The sequence below is a fragment of the Onychomys torridus genome, chromosome 1 (assembly GCF_903995425.1).
Source record: "Onychomys torridus chromosome 1, mOncTor1.1, whole genome shotgun sequence".
NCBI classification, from domain to species: Eukaryota; Metazoa; Chordata; class Mammalia; order Rodentia; family Cricetidae; genus Onychomys; species Onychomys torridus.
This window is the reverse complement of record NC_050443.1, coordinates 90,311,233-90,332,316: the sequence shown is the minus strand read 5'-3', so window position 1 is coordinate 90,332,316 and position 21,084 is coordinate 90,311,233. Positions and strand designations below refer to the sequence as shown.

Here is a 21,084-nt window from a genome sequence, read left to right as displayed (position 1 = left end):
GCATGCGTTTATGTTTATATATAGGTGAGTACATGTGTGTGTGTGTGTGTGTGTGTGTGTGTGTGTGTGTGTGTGAGTATATACAGGGGCCTGAAGTTGAAGTAAGATGTCTTCTTCAATCCTTCTCAACTTTATATGCTGAGGCAGGATCCTTCACTGAACCTGGAACTTTCCAGTTTAGCTACGCTAACAAGCCAGTTAGCCTGGGGGCCTTGTCTCTGCCCCCCGAGTACTGGGATAATGGCAGGCAGGCAGGCACACACACATGCCCAGCACTTACCTGGGTTCTGGAGCTCTGAATTCCAGCCCTCACGCTTGTACAACAATGCGGTCCCAGCCGCCCTCGTATTACTGACTGCACTTGCAGATGGGAAAACTGAACCCAAGATGGAAAGTCTGTCCGTGTTCTTTCTACTGTAGTACTTTGTAAGGGCTTTGTAAGTTACGGTGCTTTTTATGAGTCAACCCTGGCAATCAATAAAGTGACAGATGTCATGGCCAGATTACCCTCTCGTCCTGCTCCTTAAAAAATATTTTGTTGTATTTAGTGTCTTTGTGTGAGAGAGAGAGACATATGGTAACACAAGAGCATGTCATAGCATGTACAATGAGGTCACAGGACAACTTGCAAGAGTTGGTTCTCTCCTTCCACCATGTGGGTCCCAGGAACCAAACTCAGGTCATCAGGCTCAGCGGCAAGTGCCTTTATCCGCCAAACCGCCTTGCTTGCCCACACCCTGTTTCTTATAAATGAGTGTTATTAAATTTACTTGTAATACACAGAACTGTTTTCTAGAAAAGCAACAGACCTACTTTCAAAGGGTTGAGGGCTCACTTAAGAGTCTAGTCTGTTTTCAGCTAAGCCAACAGAAAAACAAAAAGGCTCCCGAGCCACATCTGCCCTCCTCTCCCGGCCTGCGTAGGCTGCTCTGGATTGTTTTGTTTGCTTTTTGAATCCCACTTCTTAAAAACACTGAGGGAACCCTTGGCCATTTCTGAGTTCCAGCAATGGTGCAGGCCTCAGTTAATCTCACAAACCAAAGTCACTCCATTGGGCTGTATGGACGGCTTCCACCTCCCTGCGTGGGAAGTAGGGAGCTCTCCTAGCACCAGGGGCCAGGGACCCCAACAAGGACAGTTGGACCAACTAACTAGTTCCAGGGCTCCACTGCTGAGCACCTACTGTGTGCCCAGGAGGTAGCTGGTGTGTGAAGAAGGTATACGATCTCAAAGGTTCTGCAGTCTTTTGAAAGCAAAGTCAAAGCCACAGCTGGGCTTGGAGTTGGGGCTCAATTTGAAGCCACTTATGGGAAATATAATAGTGCTAGACATGGTGCTGCCTGGGCTTCCTCCAGAGCCCTGAGAGTCTTCTCTTTTGTTCCTTATTTGTGGGCTGGGACATCGTTGGCATGTGGAAGAGTCATAGCACAGGACAGAGACCCCGAGAACTAGAACCAGACACCCAGCTAAGAACTGAGAGCTAGCGTGCTAGCGTGCCCCTCTGCTTCAGACACTGTGGCCTCAGCCATCCCACCTATGAAATGCTTGATAGCTCATGACAGACTGGCTGGCAGCCTCATGTTTAGTCCCAACAAGAACAGCACACAACAGCCTCAGCAGCTTGGACTAGGAAACAAACTAAGATGCTCAAATCATGGGGGAGGGTAACTCCAGATCAGCCAACAGGGAAGACACTTCTTTATTGGTCCCTCTAGCATTAAATGACAGGAGTAAGTTTTATCCCAACAGTAACTACTTGTTGCTAACATCTGCATCAGTGTGCTCTGCATCCATCTATCCATTCATCCACCCAGGCAGCCATCTGTCATAAATCAATCCATCAATCTATCCACCCACCTACCCATCTTCCCATATGTCTGTTTATCCATCCATCCCTTTTTCCATCTACCTATCTGTCCACCTATCCAACTACCCACCTGCTAATCCATCTCTCTATCCATCTATGCAGCCATTCATAACTTACCCACCCACCCATCCATCCATCCATCCATCCATCCATCATCCAAGCATTTATTGTCCTTGTTGAATAAAAGTTAGTGGTTACTTTAAGCCTTAAATACACACACACACACACACACACACACACACACACACACATACACACACCCTGTGGAGAGTCAGAGTTTAGGTGGATAGGGTGAGGAGCCTTCCCCTGCCAGTCAGACCTTTTAGAACATGAAATCTTTGCTTCTTCCTCTCCTGAGATACAAACTCCCCTAGACATAGAGACCCAGTACTCCAGAGGCTGTGAGCATATAACATCCCAAGACTTGAAACAGAATTCAAACTTAGAGCCCAGAATAGGTGAGTCACCACTAAGAAAGCTTATCTAATGTTCCTCACCCAGCAGGCTGAGCAATGGACCCCAACTCACTACTATGTCAGTGGAAACACAGAAAGGCCTAGTGTAAGGTTTGGGTAAATACAATGTTGGGAATCTATGAAGCCTCCCAGCAAAGCCTAGACAATTCCTTCACAAACGCCAGTGTTAGACATCTCCTGGAGATATAACACCACGGGGCACTCAGGAGCCAGCATCCTAAATATCGGGAGCTTGGCTTCTTCAGGTGTCCTCCTGAAAGGCCACTTAAATAGAAGCAGCTGGCTGCCAGCTCTGCAGGGGTGACCTGTTCAGGGGCTACAGTGACATCCTGCCCCAAGACAGACACCTACCTTTAGCCCCTAGTGGAGGAGCAATCACAAAGCAGCCCTCAGGCTGTGGGGGAGCCACAACAAAGAACCTCACTGCACAGCAACAAGGTCAAAGGTCATAATTGTATCCCACACTGGGCACTGTTCCTAGACACTTAACTATATTAACTGATCCAGGCTTCCTAATTCCCTGTAAGGTCGGTGTTATTATCAACCTCACTTTATAATCAAGACACAAAGGAAGTTAAATAATATGCCTTAGGTCACAGGACCATAGCAGGCTATGAGCCCAGGCTGCTTTGACCCTAGACTCTGCTTTCAGCCAAGGCTCCACAGCCACTCATATACTGCAGATGTGGGAGCCTCAAAGGCAGTCTATTTGATGGAGCTCTGAGTATGCCTTCCTCTGTGTCCTGGTGCAGGATGGTTCCTCTCACCTCAGCAGTCCACAGCCAGCATCCTGCCTGTGGCAATAAAGACACTAAGCACATCATCAACCTTTCTTGTCATGGCTCCATCTTAGAAACACTGGCTTCTTCACATTGCATTCTTTTGCAAGCTTTAGAGGACCAAATGGGAGGTAAGAGACTGGGCTGGGACAGGGAGAGGACAGGTAGACCACAGGTGGACACACCCAGAACGCCAAGACTCTAGGTATCACTTTAAGGGACAGCACAGTCACCAGCCAAATGGAGCATGCGTGCTCACAGACTCTGGAAGTCAAGTTGAAATAGAGTGTGCTCCAAAGGCCAGGATAGCTCCAGAAGTGAAAAATAAAAACCAGCATACGTGTCATCTGAGCCAGTGACCACAACGCCTTTTTTGATTAGGGGATTAATTAAGAAAAATAAAAAAACAGTCAGGATATGGTTTCCTAACTGCATGGAGCCCCGGCCCCGCCCGTGGACTCTCAGCATCCTGTACAAAGAAAGCATTCCGTCATTTTAGCACCTTTCCCCAAGACAATAGGCTACATTTTTCCACCTAAGAATTGTTGGCTTGAAACCACAGATAGAGAGTCTGTGAGTGTGGATGTGGCTCGGCACAGTCCCCGAGGACAATGATTAATGGCTTTCCCAGGCCTGCTATCTGGTGGTCCAGATGCTGAACATCAGGGCTGATCTTAGAATTCATTGCCTTAAAGACCCTCTTCCAACGTACACATTCCCAAGCCCTGAGCTCTGGCAGGAATGAGCAGGGAAGTTTACGGTGGGGAGCTGCAGGGTCAGGGCAGCCTATTCTCACTGCTGCTGTAGAAAAAGGAAGCTGGGTGTCCATGGAGGCCTTGCCTAGCAACAGACTGGCTGGGGTGACCTTTGCAAAATAAAAGGCCATCCGTAAGTAGCACACAGGTGACTGTGGCCGAGATGTTCCTTGAGAAGTCACATCCAGGGGCTGTGATACAGCGACACACCCTCAGAGGACAGAGTATTCACTAGGGAGAAGAAGGACAGTGACAACTTAGAAATAAAACAGGCTGGAAAAAAGTTTAACCATGGCCCACCTAACTCCACGCTCAAAATTGGACCCAAAGTGGCTCAAAGATCTAAACTTATGGCTTTACAAGAAAACCAAGGGTAGGGGATGGAACTACTGATAGAGTTTGTCTGGTGATCTATGTAAACTGTGTGTGGTGGTGTGTGCCTCTTATCTCAACGCCTATCAGATGGGACAGAAGAAAAGTTGTGGACAGCCTTCCTTCTAGTCCAGACAGACACTTGGTGCTTAGACAGTGACAAGAAATGAGCAGTGGATGAATGAGGCATGGTCCTTCCCAGCTCAACCTACAGGCTAAGTCTTCCCAGCAGCACCCAGACCCATCCTGACCTGGGGGCAGGGCTGGCCTCCCTCACTTCCATGACCTACAGGCATGCTGTGAAAGTAAGCCACTATCTGGACACAAGAACACAGGCCACTATGAAACCCTCAGGCCCGCCCACATGTCACTCAGGGACAACTTTGAATCTACCTTTAGTGCCCCTGAGATATCACAAACTCTTCCAGGAGGAAGTAAATCAGGTGACCTGGTACCTATAAGTCCCCTGTGACTTTGCATCTCACAGGGTAAAAAGGCCAGTTCCAAATGGTATCCATGCTCTCTGGCCCATCTCTTGCAAGGATTTCTTTCTTTTTCTATTGAAAATAGTTATTTCCATAAAATATATTCTGATCACGGCTTCCCCTCTGCCATCTCCTCCCAGATACTCCCCACCTCCCTCTAACAAGGATATTTGGTATCCAAATTGAGAAGTACTGTAAAGGTAAAAAATTAGATATTTGAAGACTTGGTACTAAAAAATGTAAGATACATCGTAAATAAATGTTATAGTTATTGTTTGTCAAAACAATAATTTTTCAGATACATTTGAATTAAATGAAAGGTCTGACAAGAATGGAAGACACAAAAGAATGGAGTCTGAATGCATGCTGTCGCATGAACGGCTCTTGAAATCATTATGGTGACTGAAATGGCCAAATACAAAATGGCAAATGCCTGATTCCCTTCTATGAAATACCCCAAACAGGAGAAATTACAGCAGAAAGGGCAGGGTGGACGAGCTGGAGTTACTATCAGTGGGTTCAGAATTTCTAGTTAGAGTGTGGAAACACATTAGAAAGAAGAAACTGGTGCTGGGTGAGGCGCTGCATGCCTGTAACCTCAGAACTCTGAAGTGCAGGCAGGAGCATCAGGAGTTCAAGGCCAGCCCAGGCTGCATAGTGAGTTTGATGTTAGCCTGAACTCAAAAAGACAAGCATACAGATGGCTGAATAACACTGTGATTAATGTCATGGAACTGGACCCTTAAAATGGTTAAGGTAACACATATTTTACCACAATTAACAAACACCAGTGTCCCGGTTCCCACAGGTGGTCATGTTAAACAGGAAACCATGAAAATGAAGGTAGATCCACACTGAGAGAACATACACCATTTGTCCTGTCGGGCCTGGGTCACCTCACTCAGAACTACTTTTCCAGTTCCACGAGAAAAGCCTCGTCCTAGAGCAAAACCCCACGGTTGCTGGAGTCGCAGAGGACAAGTGATGGTTGTGAGCAGAGTCCTAAACAAGGCATGTCTCCGTCCCCCATCTAAGGCTCAAGGAACATTGGAGAAGAGGGGGTCAGGTAGGTGATAGGGTGAGCTGTGGAATGCTATTCTCTAGACACAATACAAACAGTGCAATCACTAATCATAAAAACTAAGGTTACCTACACTCAGACCACAGAAGACCCACCCTACAAGAGTAAGCCAAAGAGAGGGGAGGGGCTCACAGGGTCCTACTCTTTACTGCCGACCTACTGGCTTTTAATTCTGGGAGACCTGGATGGCGGGAACCACTGTGGGTACTTGTGTACCCACTTCTGAACCCACCCGACTCCAGGAGATAGAAACTCATGGATGATAAAACAAATGTATAGGTATGGATAAGACTAAGAGATTTGTGGGAAAGAAGGGGATGGACCAAGGGTGGTAGGGTGGTGGGGAGGGGAGCAAGTGAGCGTGGTAAGTATGCCTTGTCTACATGTGGGAAATGTATGAAATAAATTCAATGAACAATCAGCAAAGTGGATATGAGTACAGAGGAAACAGAGAAATGCTGGGGGCATTCTCTCCTTGGATTAAACAGCTGTCCCCCAGAGAGGGTCCTCAAAATAATGTCTTCCCTCCACAGAATTTCCATGGACAGGCCTGAGGTAATAGCATAGCGCTCTCTCTCTCTCTCTCTCTCTCTCTCTCTCTCTCTCTCTCTCTCTCTCTGTGTGTGTGTGTGTGTGTGTGTGTGTGTGTGTGTGTGTTTAAAGTTAAAGAGCACTTTCTGCTCTTCCAAAGGACTCAAGTTCAGTTTCCAGCATGCTCAATGTAACTCCAATTTCAGGGGATCTGATGCCCTCTTCAGGACTCCTTGGGCACTGCACACATGTGGCACACACACTCACATGCAGGCAAAACACATATGCATAAAGAATACATTTCATAGATCATTCCAGCACTTCCTTGTACTTTTTCAGGGTGGCTCACATCATAGTTCTCTCAGGCAGAGCTGGCCCAGAGACTCCAGCTACTGCTCCTCAGGTGGCCACCTTTGCCCGGAATTCCTGCTTTAAAAACCACGCCTTTTTTTTTAGTCCCCAGGGCTAGTTGTGGCTATTTTACAGTTACTTGTAGCTGAATACATCCTCGCTGACTCAGCAAGAGAACAACTTAAAGGTTGAGCCTGATGTACTTCCGGGTAGCTGTCCCACAGGAGAACTCCTTGCTATGGAAAATACCCATCCCCAGGGCTTTCCTCCTCCCCTCCCCCTCCTCTCCCTCCCCTCCTTCTCCCCTCCTCCTCCCCTCCTCCTCCTATTACTACTTCTCCTTCTTTCTTTTTTCAATGGAAAACAACAACAAGGAGAAGCAAGAGTCTCAAGAATGGAGAAGGTCTGGAGCCAGGCAGCTCTTCCCATGTGGGAAGCTTAGCTTTCAACCCTCCATTCTCGCCTCCTGCCCTACCCAGACATCCAGTTATTTGGCCAGAGACTCACCTAGAGTGCAACCCTGGGTGGGCCAGGGACTGCAAGAAGAGTTTTTCTCCCAGAAAAAGGAAGGCTCCTCTCCTGCCTTGCAGACCTACTCATGGACTGATTCCCCACACCCTTTGGGGGCTCCTTGAGTCACAGAAGTGGCTGCAATCACTGTCCCTGCCTCCCAGGGGAGAGATGCTCAGAGGCAAATATGGGCAGGGGCTGCAATAAACAAGCAAAGGGATTAGCTAGGGCCAGGTCCAAAAGCTCCTCCTACAGTCTGGGAATACCGTGGCTCACCTGGGATAGGCACAGGAAAAAGCTACTCACCAACTTCAACATGCTTTTCTTTCTTGTTTTTTTGAGACAGGGTTTCACTGTGTAGCCCTGATTGGCCTAGACTTTGAACTCAGAGATCTGCCTAGCTCCCAAGTGCTGGGATTAAAGGCATGTGCCACCACCAAGCCCAGCTTTTTAATGAATGAAAACTAGCTTCCCTTTTTCTTTTCTTTGACACAGGATCTCATGTAGCCTAGGCTGGCTTCAAATTGGGTATGTAGCTGAGCATGACCTTGAACTTCTGATTCTCCTGCCCCCTGTGTCCTTAGTGCTGGGATTACAGTCCTGTTACAGCATGCCTCATTTATGGTATGCTAAGGATGGAACCCAGGGCTTCATGCATGCTGGGCAAGCACTCTACCTACACCCCCAGCTCAATTAGCCTTTCTTTTAAAAAGAAAGTGTATTTAAATGTAGTTATTATTCAGTATCCATGGGGTTCTAGGAGGCCTTTATTGCTTCCCTACAGATACCAAAATCTGTGCTGTTCAAGTCTCTTGAATAAAATGGTGTATCATGTTTGCATATAACCCTTGCATATCTTCCTATGCTCTTTAAGTCATCTCTAGAGCATGTATAAAATGCAAACGCTATGTAAATAGTTATTTTATTGTATCACCTATGGAATAACAAGGAAAAAAATCCATGTTTGTTCAGAACAGACACAATTATTATTATTTTTTTTGATCTGTAATTGGTTGAATCTGTAGATGCAGAACTAGGAAATACATAAGGCTGACTGTATCTCCACAAAGCAAATCACAGTGGATCCAGACATTAGATTTTATATGAAGCTAGTACAAAGAGAGAGGGTTTTCTCTTCAGTAAAATGTTGCCAGGAAGTGGCCTTGGGTAGACTTCCTTGAGATGGGTAACGGTGTGGCAATGAGCATCACCTTCCATCTCCAGGCTGGTCCAGTAGCAGGGTCTGCTGTCTCTGGCCAGGTGAGTGGGCAGATCCAGAATTTCCTCAACTAGTTCTTCTGCAGAGTACAGAATTTCACAGCCCAGAGACAGAGCCACCTCTGCCTTGCCAGTCCTGTAAGGCTGCCTGTACCTGTCCATATTAGGCAAAGAGGCACTTGACCTGCATCAGCCCCTGTGTGTGTGTGACTTCAGACATCAGGAATGTCTGATAGGCTTATCCAAGCAGGAGATAGCAGCTGGGAGCTCCCAGCTTCACCCCCTCCACTCCTAACTCCCTCTCCTCCTCTCAGCTGCAGGCCTCCCCAGGGGCTTCACTTAGGCAGGAGCCACACAGCAAGCTGGGTCACGTGTGAGAACCAGGGCATGGGATCCACATGGGGAGCTGAGGCAGCCATGAGCCATTGTCATAGCGGGGAGGAAATGGTGTGTGCCAACCAAGCTGGATGCTCCCCAAATGCACACTCATCCCTCCACAGTGACAGTGTAAGAGGGCTTTGTTTTCATCACGTCAGCTGTCCCCAATCTTTGATTGGGGCAGGAGTCCTTGAGTCATTTTCTGCAAGGTAGACAATGCCTGCCGGCCTGCAATGATCACCTGGTGTTAGAGAGCAAGCCCAGGAAGGAGTTCCGGGCTGGTGGGTGTCCATTAGGGAGGTTGAGGTGAGGGTTCTTTGCTCATGGTCCTCCTTCCTTGTAGTCTGGCCCTGAAGCAGGAGGTCTTTTCCCCATCTCTTCCTCTCATTCATCCATCCAACCTACTTCCTCAGGCTCTTCCCATCCCCCTCCCCTTTCCTTCCCATTGCACAAGCAATGCCTCTTTCTAGACTGTCTCTTTCTTCTTTCTGTCCTTAGCTCTATAGGACAGACCCCTGCTTACCTGGCAGACTCCCACACCATCCACCCTCTTCCAGGAAGCATTTCCAGACTACCCCAGCCAGTTAGTCATTTGTCTTGCTGTATCCCTGCATACTGGAGTACACACCCCTCTCACAGCACTTGGATGGTGATGATTGGGATGGCTCAGTGTTTGCTGATCATTAACTATGTAGTAGGCAATACTGAAGGACTCCACAAGGATGACTGTATTTAACCCTGTCACTGTGAAACAGATACACTATTATTCTTATTTGACAGAGAAAAGCAGAGAGATAGTAAAGAGGCCCACAGAACCACGGAAGGATTTACAGGTACCGAGATATGTTTGGTGCATAGTACTAGCTCCTTAACACTCATCTTGTGAATTGTCAAATATGTAGATGAATAAGGAAGTAATTACATTCCTGTCTCCATTATAAAAAGCTCAGGTGAGTGCTTTAAAAACAAAACAAAACAAAAACAAAGCCTCATGTAGCCCAGGCTCACCCTGAACTGGTCCTCCTACCACCACCTCCCTTGTGTAAGGATTACAGGCATGGGCAACCACATATAACTTAAAAACTACTTCTTTTTTAGATACAATTTCAATTTACTATTATTACTGTGTGTTGAAGGGTGTGTTCTGGGGTGTGGAGGTCAGAGTTATCTTGGTGGGGCTGGTTCTCTTCATCCACCTTTTCGGGGCTCCAGGAATTGAACTCGGGTCACCAGGCTTGCATGATAAGTGCCTTTATCCACTGAACCACCTCAGCATCTCACTGGCAGTGTTTATTTGACAGTGTAGCTTAGGCTGACTTCAAACACTGTCTAAAAGATAGATTAATGCCTTCTTTTTTGTTGTTGATTTTTGGGACAGGGTTTCTTTGTGTAACAGCCCTGGCTGTCCTGGAACTCACTCTGTAGATCAAGCTGGCTTCGAACTCACAGAGATCTGCCTGCCTCTGCCTCCCAAGTGCTGGGATTAAAGGTGTGCACCACTACTGCTTGGTGGATTAATACCTTTTTAACCATCTTTCAAACCATCTTTACTGTTGGACGCCTAGCTAAGTTGTAGCGATCTACAAACACCTGCTGCTGGGGAAAACCATCATAGCCTGAACCCTAGCATTGCTCCTCACTGGCTCCCCTGAAACAGCTGTGGCTCCGCCCCAACCCCTGCACATGTCACCTGCCAGATGAAGAGAACACTATTCTCTTACATTGCTTCTAATATCACATAAGTGCATGGGTTTGGGGGAGTGACAGCTCCATACCAAATTACACATTGCAGGCTCATCTGGGCTTGGCACAATACCTACCCACTTGGATGTCACAGCTGAGCCAGGTGTGGCCCTAGTGCAAAGGTGGCATCAATCTCAAGAGAGTTCATATGATTTGATCCTTAGTTCACCCCATTCTTATCCAGAGTCACACCCAGGGAATGAATTATGAAGTGCCTAATGAAACCCTCATAAATATTAATAGGTCATAAACAACTATCTCAGGCTAAATTAGGCAATGCATACTTGTGCCAATGCTCTGGAGACCTGCTAGGTCATTTTCACTTCTAGGTATCTCCATTGTAGCTGTTCTCCTTGTAGGTCCTGGCCCTCCAGCCATTGCCACCAGCACATGCAGCATGTGTGGCTAGAGATTTGGAAGCAACCGCAGAACTTAGCACATGCGGGTCGGGGGCTGATAAGCCCAAATCAGCTCCAGATGGTATTGGATCATGCTCCCCTCAATACAAAGAAGGGTTTAGGACAAATTGCATTTGTTCCTACTCATGTCTGTGGCTAACTGGGAGCTTTAATTAAGCCAGGCATTCAATGCACCTGCATTATCTGAAATAGCATTTATGATCAACCACATGTTGCTAAGGTCTAGTATTTCTTATCTGGCTGATGCTAAGCATAAACTATTATGTCAAAGAAAATATAAACATGTTGTGTGAACAAGTCAGTGTCTGTCATGTGGGAGGACAGGTGGGACCCATCTTCTGTGGTTTGGCTTGACTCACGAGAACAGCAGCATGATTTCTTAGAGCTGAATACCCATCACTCATGCATGAATTAGGTATGGGAGGGCCTGACCAGAGAAAAGTAACTAGTAGATGTGGAAAACACCTGTGTTTGTCTGTGCTCCCAGGCTGGGGAAGCTGCTCCACCCTCATATCAATCATGTGATGCTTGGAAGGGCTGACAATTACAGTAGCCAGGTTCCTGGATTTGATCATTATGAATCCAGAGGCAGGGTAATCAAAAATCCACTACTGAGCTGCACAAGAAAGATGTACCCTTTGGGTCATAGACCTGTCAAGATGGGACCCAGACATTCCAGGAGGAGAGAAACCTGCCCACATTACAGTGGAATAGAGCAACATATCCACCATGGATGGAAGGAGAAAGGATGGGAAAGACTGCATGGACCATCCCGCCTCCATTACTGAATGGTTTTCCTCCCAGTTTGACTGGTGTGAGTTGGGTTGCTGAAAAGACCAGCAGAGGTGACCTCCTAGAGTCTCAGTTTAGACTGCCTGTTCAGACCCTTCCACTCCCCAGCAAGGCAGTTTTAATAAGATAGACTCTCACACATTTGAAAAGTCTTCATTTCTCCTCACCAAGGCATAACAACTCAAGCTCAGAGACATCGCTACTTACTAAAGCACCGCTAACTAAAGATATTCTCATTTCCTTTGTATCTCAGGTACACCTAGTGTCTGTCAGCCACAAGGTGTGAGGACTCGGCTGCTTCAAGCCACTAGAGCTTGTAAAATAGGACTGGCCAGACAAGACAAGCCACCCTCTGGCTGATGATTTTTCAAGGCACACCCTCAGAGCCAGACATGGTAGTGCATGCTAGTAAGCTTAGCAATCAGGATGTGGACGTGAAAGATCAGGAGTTCAAGGCCAGCCACCAATACATAGTGAGTTTGTGGCCAGCCTGGGCTACATGAGACCCTGTCTCAAAACAAAAGACATCATGCTAGCCAGCCTTCCTCTCATGCCCTGCTGGCTGACTTCCTCAAACTGTCCATCTTTGGATCAGCCACCTGGGTGATGCCACTTCCTAACAAAACAGTTCTGCTAGGCAAGGTGACTCACACCTCTAACGCTAACACTGAGACAAGAGGATTGCCATGAGTTCAAAGCCAGCCTGGGGCTAACAGTTCTAAAAACTCCTGCATGAGAGAGAGTGTGTCAAATAGTGACCACACAACTTCTTTCTATGGTACCTTCCTTATGACTTTCTTGAGGTTTGCAAGGACCATACATGGGGTCCTTTTAAAAAGAAAGCCACCCATATACAATACTAAAAAATATAAATACATATAAAATACTAAAAAGGTAACTCTGAAGCCTTCTACTCTCCACCCTCCCCCCATTCCCCAGGGAGCCATGAACCAGGAAATTACAACTTTGAAGGGAGGCATTGGTGGAAGTGGAGTGGCACCCAAGGCATCTGTCTTCTCCCTCTTCCTTTGCCACCCTGGTGTCTTCTGCTTGAGGCTAGAGCATGGCAAGTTTTGGACCAGCATGGGGGGGGGGCAGGGGGCTGCTCTCCTCCTCAGAGTTGAAGTGCATGTGGTTTTAGTACAGTTGGGCCGCTTTCCTGTACTCTGCACATTGGTGCTTTGGGACTCAGGAGCTTGGCAGCTGTCCCCCTGGGGCAATGGAAAGCAGCCCGTATCCCACAGTGGCCTCAACCACTCCCCATCACCAAAACAAAGACACAACAGGCTCCATTGCTATGGAGAGTTCAATCCTCTTGTCCTGGGATTGGCACAGACTAGAATTCCATGGGCTCTGCTGAGCTACCTCCTGAGAGGTCTAAATACCGTGCATACAACGTTAACCTAAACACACAGCCTGGATCTGTACCAGCGACAGTCCTCCCGGGCCAGCAATGAATCTCAGCTTTAGCAGCCTGTCGGGTGATGACATGTCAGAGTGTCAGAGGTATGATGCTCTGGGCCCTAGGTTCACTGATGCTGCCAACCACGGGCCATAGGGGACATAACCAGTTTATAGGGACTATCTGCAGGTGTGACACAGATCCTGGGAAAGGGGCAAGAAGATGTTATGAGGAAAAGACCAGAGACTACCCTATAGCTATTAATTGAAAATTGGGGAGTCAGGATGGGGAGACGGCTCAGTGAGTAAAAAACTTGCTGTACAAACATAAGGTTCCAAGTTCCAATCCCCAGCAGCCATGTAAAATCTAGGCACAGAGATAGACACCTGTAAGCCTAGCATGAGGGGACAGAAACAGGTGGATCCCAGGGGCTCAAAGCCAGTCTAGCTGAAATACCTAGCTCTCAGCTCAGTTAAAGAGCCTGTCTCAAAAGACTAACATAGAGAGCAATAAAAGAAGATGCCTGAAGTTGACCTTTGGCTTCACATGCACACACACAGGCAAGGGCACCCACTCACACCCACACCCCACACAACAAAAACAAGCAGGAGTCTTTCTAAAATGTTTGCTACCAGTAGCCAGCCACTCAAAGGACACATCTTAGGTTAACACAGTGCTTAAGCAATAGAATCAGACAGAGCCACCGTGCCTTCTAGAAGTATGAACCCAGGTAAAAACAATTGCTTTTTCAGTCTACACACCTCTAAAGCAGTTCAAAGACCTACAGCAGGTGTTCAATGGGCTCAAATGGGACAAAAGCTACCTTGTATATGGAAGTTGCTCAATAAAGAACAGGGCCCACAGGCAGCAGGGTTGTAGAGACAGGAGAAGTAGGAGATGACAATGGTGGCATTTGCATCATGCTCCCATTCTGCTTTTGGTTCCCTCCCTTGGGGAAGCTGCAAAGGGGAAGCTGTGGCCACCACAATAGGATCAACTTCATGGCACCCCTTCCAGACAAAGGAAGCGTTCCCCTGAGAACCATGATATAGCATCCACAGGCACATCTATTAAGAACCTCCAAGTGGCAAGGTGACCCTAGTTCTCCAGCTTCCTGTCCCATGGGGAATGCCTGCAGGGTTCCCCTTACCTTGGTGTTCATGCAGGCTTTCCCTCGCTTGTATTCCTTGTGGGAGCCGCGCTTATCCAGTTTGTGCCATAGAGCCTTGGCCTTCCAGGTGTTCACCTTGGACTTGAGCTGAGAGTAGAAGTTTCTATGGTCCAGCGGATCGAGGTCCAGGAGGCAGGTGAGGATGTTGAAGGCCTGGAGCGTGCCTTTGCATGTGGTAGCTTGCACAAAGTTCTCAAAGACCTGGCTAGCCTGGGCCTGCTTCTCATCCTCATTTTCTCCCATGGTTCAGGAGCTGTGTGGAACAGTGGTGTGGAGGGGTCAGAGAGGGCTACCATAAAGTGCTGGCAAAGTGTCACACCTGCAAAGGAAGGCGTTGACAGGTGAGTCTCATATCCTTTAAAGGGACTAAAGGCCTGATCTTGATTCCGCGTGCTCACCACTCCACCTGGACCTTATTTGGAGAAGGTCCAATGTACCTTCTAGCCTGGCATGACGCCTTGCTGGCAACCTCTCTCCCCAGCCTCCAATCCTTTCTCTGGCTGGAGAACTGCAGATTGCACAAAGCTATATAAATATGCTTCAGAGAATGTCAACAGGGCCCAGGCAATATGCTGCAAGTCAGATGGCTCTAAAAACAGCGAGTAGGAAAAGGAAAAGGCCAGAAAGGAACAGTCGATTTAGCCCCTATGGAAAAACCTATCATTCTTGGTGCTACAAACTGATTAACAGGAATTCAACTTAGTTATAATTGTGTCAGTGCACAGGCAAAAACCCCATAGACCATCTTCCTTCAGGCTCCCCAATCCTTTTCACTGATTAACCTGGGGTGAAGTTTTGGTTTTTTTTTCCCCTTAGAACTTCTGTTTCTGGAATCTGCTGGAAGCACACCATCGATCTCAGTCAGACAACCAGAAGACAGAGTCACATGGCCTTTTCTTTGCCAATAGTGAAAGGAGCTGGTTCTGTGCAAGACCAAGCAGGGAGCTGCTTGAACAAGTGCCTGGACCGATGGAGGAGACAGGAGATGGGATGCTCATTCACATCGCTGAAATTGTTTGGGTTTGGGACATGCTCCCTGCCTCCCTCTCTCTGAGCCATTCTAACCTCAAGCATTTCTTAGGGAAGTCATTTCAGCTTCAAAGAAATGAAAATGAAGGAAAGCCACTTCTTCAAAGCAAAGCTATGTTTTTTTGGTCTCAAAATGCATAGTTGGTGCATGAAGGCCAGTGTGAGGGCTTTGGGCTGGCCAGCTGTTGGGGTACTGAGGAGCCTGGCAATGGGAGACTGGACAACACACAGAGGAGAAGGCCCCCAGGCAGCTTCACACTCCCCAGATAGGTTCATCTATGAAGGGCACATCTGGATTGGAGCTGGGTTTCAAAATACCCAAAGCAGTCAGGAGGCTGTGCATCTTTTTCCCTAATCTCTGATTCATCCACAACAGTTTCTGGTGCCTTGCCAAATGTCAGCATTGCACTGGGTGCCGGGCATACAGAGATGGATCATTTGGAGAGAGACCCCATCTGAGGAAGAAGACAGAACAATGGGAAAAAGCGCACTCTGTCCAAACAAAGAGCCTGGGGTTGCTCAGAGAAGCAGATGAAATCCCCAGGGAATGCCAAGTTGCTTCTGTGGTAGAAAGCAGGAGGGTTTCGCTACAAGATGGAAGAGTGGACATTATGGGCTGGTGAGACACCGTTCAGATGCATGAGTCTGGAAAGAGCTGGTGGAGTTACAGCACCAGCCAATTCAAGGTGTTAGCAGCTCAAGATTCCTGCAAACGTGGTAGATTAAGGGTTCTGAGATTGATCATGGAGTACCTCCTCCATGGCTCATGTGGGAGCCTATCCTCCCTACTGCTCCCCTGAGAGCATCCCTATGCCTGGCACCGGGCTCATATGGAGATTAACCCCCATCCCTGTGCGAGATCTTAACTTGCATATGTTGGCCAGGCCCATCCTTTAGGAGGGCCTACCTGGCTACCCCGGTCCATGCCGCCCAACAAGTTACACAGGTGGAGAGGACCGGCAACACCAGTGCCCTGCCTATCTTGGAGGAGACATGAATTCCTCCCCTTGTGCTCCCTTAGCTCCTCTAACATCCCCGGCACTTGCTTGGCATCTCACATCAACACTGTGACCTCCCATGTCTCATCTTTCTCTGCATGTCACGCTTGCCACCCAGAAAGCACCCACAGAAAGTGGGACTCATCTGCTTCTTTGAGTGTGTTCACATTCCCAGACTTATCTTTGGAAGCACAACAGTGTGGCATTGAATGAGGGTGTGGAGGGTAGCTGGGAGACGAAACAAGGTGTCTGGGATTCTAGTGCAAGCCCACAATCCCTGCTGAGGATGGACTGACCTTGGAGTGGGGTGACCTTGGAGATATTGGGAACAGGTGTGCAGAGCCCCTTCACTGCTGCATGACCTCACACAAGCCACCTAAATGCCAAGACTTGGCTTCTTCTAAGAGACAGATGACAACCTCAGGTCCAGGAAGTGCTGGGCATGTGTGCTAACATATGTAATGCATGTAACACGTTATAGCCAAACCCACTCTCCACTCCCAGCTTCCTGTCTAAAATCTGTCTAAAGTTGCACACCATTGGCAAGTATCAAGCCAGATCTGTCTCCCAGGAGACAATTTACAAACCTGAAGAACTTGTCTTCTCTCTCTCCTGAAACCACTTAAATCTTGGACTTCAAGAGAGGATGAGGCAAAGGCGGTGCAAGGGTCTGGGGGTGTGAGAGCTCCAGAACTGGCTCTTATCTGGGGTTCGATAAGAGAAGGGGGGGGTAAAGGGCCCATGGGAGGAGCTACATTTGGCTTTGGACACGAGCCCCACTCTACCAGGCTTGAACATGCCTCCCTGGATCTAAACAGTCTCCACATTTTAAAGACTGGCTTGCCAAGTCATACCGCTTTAAGATGGCACTGTCACATGAAGGTGGCCATCTCTGTGGAAACATCAGAGCATTTATTTAGTCAAGGAAACCTGTGTCTGAGTCTGGTCTCAAGTGCTTGCCAGCTGTGGGACAAGAGGCAAGTCATCTCAGTCGGCAGCCTCAGTGTCCTTGTCTGTAAGATGGAGACAATACTTCTCACAACCCAGAATCACAAGAGAGATGCAATTAGGTTTGGGATGTACTTAGCGTTTGCTGGCCTTGTAACTAGTGCTAGTCTTTCGAGGGCTCAAACAGCAACTTAAAAAGAAGCATAATTCATGGTTTAGACTGGCTTCCTAAAGCATTTGCCTAGCATGCACAGACCCCGGATTTGAGCCCCAGAACCGACAAAACAAAACACAAGCAAAACCCCCAAACCCTGCTAGACGAGCTTCCTATGTCAAGACATGACATAAACCTTAAAACTACAGACAAGGCACATCCCAGTGGTCTCAGCTCTTGGGAGGCAGAAGCATGTTAGGCCAGCTTGAGCCACATAGGAAGATCCCTGTCTTAAATAAAATAAAACAAAAACTCTAGAAGCCAAGAGCATCAGTTCAGAAGATCTAGGGCTGAGCTCCCTTCTTAGCCATGTAGTCTTGGACAAATCACTGAATTTGCCAGTTTTCATTTCCCCATATGTCAAGGGGGAATCTCACCCAGGGAGTTCTGATAATGAACTGAAAACAGAGTGCACGCATGCAGTATTGGTCAGGGGCCTGCCTAGCAATGAGAGCTTCCATTTCTTAGAGATCTGTGGGTTCATGACCTCTGGGGAGTACTCTCACCAGTCCCAAATGACAAAGCTCAAAAATTGTTACAGCAGAGTGAAGCACGGTGGTCCAAGCCTATAATCACAGTGCTTTCAAGGTAGAAGCAGAGAGATTAGGCAGGAGGTCAAGGTCATCCTTGGCTACAGAGCGAGTTCAAGACCATCCTGAGCTACATGAGACCACAGAGTCTCAAAAATAAGAACTCTTCAATCAGAGGCTCCTGGTGGCTGCTTCTTGGTAGTCTGCCTTTTTAACCACCGCCCAGATGTTGCCTCTCTGGAGTTTGAGATGTAATAGAAATAGAACCAACTAGCTAGAAATATGCAGGGTTTTGCATTTTCTGGGAAGAAACAAGATGTGATGTGTCGTTTCCAAGAATAGCCTGAAGTAGTTTGGGCTTTGTTGACCAAGTCCCTTATTTGTGGTTTTACAGCCTTCCTGCCTGTGTGACTTCATGAGTCACAGAGACAGTCCCTTCTCCTGCCTCTAACTGTCAAAAATGAACATTCAGAGGCCTGTACTGCAGGTGACAGCACAGTGATGGCCTCAGCCCATGGCATCTGGGAGACAGGGTCAAAAGTTGTGCAGACCTTGTGCCCCCTCTCAGTATAAGTGATGGGACTCCTGAGCCCAGGTTGGTCTGTGTATTCGTATTTAGAACTTCCAATGTATCCTCTGAGTCCCACCACCTTCCTGACAGTCAGTATGACAATGTCTTGGGGGAAAGGTGGAGTTCCTGAAAACCTATGGAGGCCCGGGGAGGGACATGGGTAGCCGTGCCCAGGAGGGACGCTTGACCCTCTACCCATCGGGCCCCAAAGACAAGATCTGTTTCAAGGTCACCTGTGCTCTTCCTCTCTCAGGTCTGCTGCAGCAAGGGGTCTCTGGGGGAGTCTCAGCAATGACACGGGTGTCTCCCTGTACTCCGTGAGGACAGGAAACACCAGCAGCCCGTTAGTCTCCTATACTGCAGAAAATCAGTCACAGCTACCTAAACCCTAAGCTGATGCAAAAGCCAGCTAGGGGTGTGGTAGGAAACACTTTCCTTCCGGCTAGGTCTCTGTGGAGCCCAGCAAGGACGGGAAGCCCTGGTCCCCACAGGTGGCCTGAAACCCCAACTTCCCATCTGGCCCTCCATTTCTCTTGGTACTAGGCAGCCAACATAAACTGGGAGCAACCCCAAGCCTGGTAGCACAGGCCTATAAGCCTAGCTACTCAAGAAGCTAAGGCAGGAGGATGGCAATTTTGAAGTCCCTCTGGGACGTAGTTAGTTCAAGGTCAGCCTGGGCAGTTTAGTAAGACCCTGTCTCAAAGTAAAAACTGAAAAGAGACCCGAGGAGCAGCTCAATAGAAGACTTTTCTAGCATGTGTGAGGCTTTGGGTTCAACCCCAGTTCTAGAAATAAAGGGGAGCTCTGAGGTAGAAAGGGACTGAAGGGGCAGCCACGTTTTCGTGTTCTGTGCTCTGTGTCCGCCAGGCATTGCCTGTCTTAATCACTTCCATAGTGGGGTGTGCATCAGCTCCTAGGCCTCCGACCTGTGCCCTGGCCTCAGAGATCTGTCAGCCCTGGAGAGAGGCATTGTCTAGCCACAGTATCTTTGCTGTCTGATCTCAACCTAGAACTCACTCACAGGAGGTAGAAGCCCTTTCTACTCACCCTGCCTGGAACCTCTCTAGGAAGGGATAATGGGGAAGACACCCAGAGATGTGCTGTAACAATACTAACCTGATCCCCAGCTGCAACGGGGCTGGAAAAACCTGTCACCGCCTCCCGCCCCAGGTGAGCACTGAAGGACATTCCAGTCCACGGTAGGTCCTGGCTTTCCACTCCTGTTCTTGCCCCACGATCCTGTCCACTTGCTTGTTCCCGGCCTTCCAGGCTCTTTCCTTCCTCTCCAGCCGTGCCCATGGTCTGGTTTGAAGTGGTCTCACACTTTACCACTTCCTGCCTCTACTCACTAAGGTCTTGAGCCACACACAATGCCAGGCACCAGGATGACCCAGAGAGTCAGTCCCCAGTCCCCACCATCCAGGGTCTTACTACCCATGCCCTGTACATGTCAGGAGGTGGCGAGAAGAGGGAACAACAGGTAGCCAGCGTTATCCAAGGTCATTGCCCGCCAGGTACCTTCACCCCGGAGTTCCAACAACAAACCTATATGGTGTTTTCTCTCTCTCTCTCTGATCATAAAAAAGAAGAGGTTATCTCAAAACTTGTCCATCTCTTCCTTGACTGCATAATGTAACTATAACTTTGCTATTTGTGTCAGCTATTTTACATGTGTTTATCTGTGAGTGTGTATCTATGGGCATACGTGTGTGTGTGTGTGTGTGTGTGTGTGTGTGTGTGTGTGTGTGTATCATGTATATATGTATATTTAAATTTTTCTTCCACAAGAATTTCTGGCCATACCCCCATCTCCAACTAGTACTGCTGAACCTCTCTTCAGAGCCTCCTAGGAGAATCCCCATGTGAGGAAGGCTAAGTTTCAGTTGCTGCCTACCCCTTCCCTTAGCCCTGCTGGGGTGCTTCATGCTATACAAATCCCTTCACACATCCACACTCCCATTCAACTGCCTGTGATTGACAGGGAAAATGTAGCCTCATTGGACCCATATCGGCAGATACCGAACAGGCTGAGAGGGGAGCCAAGCCCGCTCTCCTAGTGAGACCCACACTTTCAGCCTCCACGGGTGGGTTCCATATAACAGAAGTAGCATGTGTACTTGCTCATGTCCCCAATTACACTGGTTAAATTATGTAGCCTGTGACATTCTTGGGCATGGCTTCCTCAGTTAGAGCATCCTGAACAAGGAAGGATTTAGTGCATCTTTATCTAGTTCCCAAATGTTTTACATGATACACACACAACTTAAGTAACTCCTTCCTGTTGACATGCCCCAAATCCAGGAATATCTTTCCCCAGCTCATCTTATTTAGCTACGATGTGGCCCCATGCTTTCCCCAGCTATGCTCAGTGCTGGGCATTCAGGGCTCAGTCACCAGTGTCCACCTGGATCATAACACTGGCTGTTTCCTCCAGAAAAGAAAGAGTAGTCCTGCATGAAGCCCT

General features: G+C 48.1%; 1 protein-coding gene across 9 annotated transcripts in view; it reads right to left on the bottom strand.

The window, feature by feature from the left end:
• Positions 1 to 21,084, bottom strand: part of Mical2 (microtubule associated monooxygenase, calponin and LIM domain containing 2) — a 132,033-nt gene that overhangs the window by 72,073 nt on the left and 38,876 nt on the right. For 7 of the 9 annotated variants that reach the window (XM_036189260.1, XM_036189252.1, XM_036189254.1 and 4 more), the window contains exon 3: positions 14,310 to 14,583. In XM_036189260.1, the coding sequence (XP_036045153.1) occupies positions 14,310 to 14,573 (264 nt within the window). In that variant the 5' untranslated portion in view covers positions 14,574 to 14,583. Of the gene's footprint in view, positions 1 to 14,309; positions 14,650 to 21,084 lie in introns of all 9 variants that reach the window. The other 2 variants (XM_036189253.1, XM_036189255.1) reach the window with 1 other exon arrangement.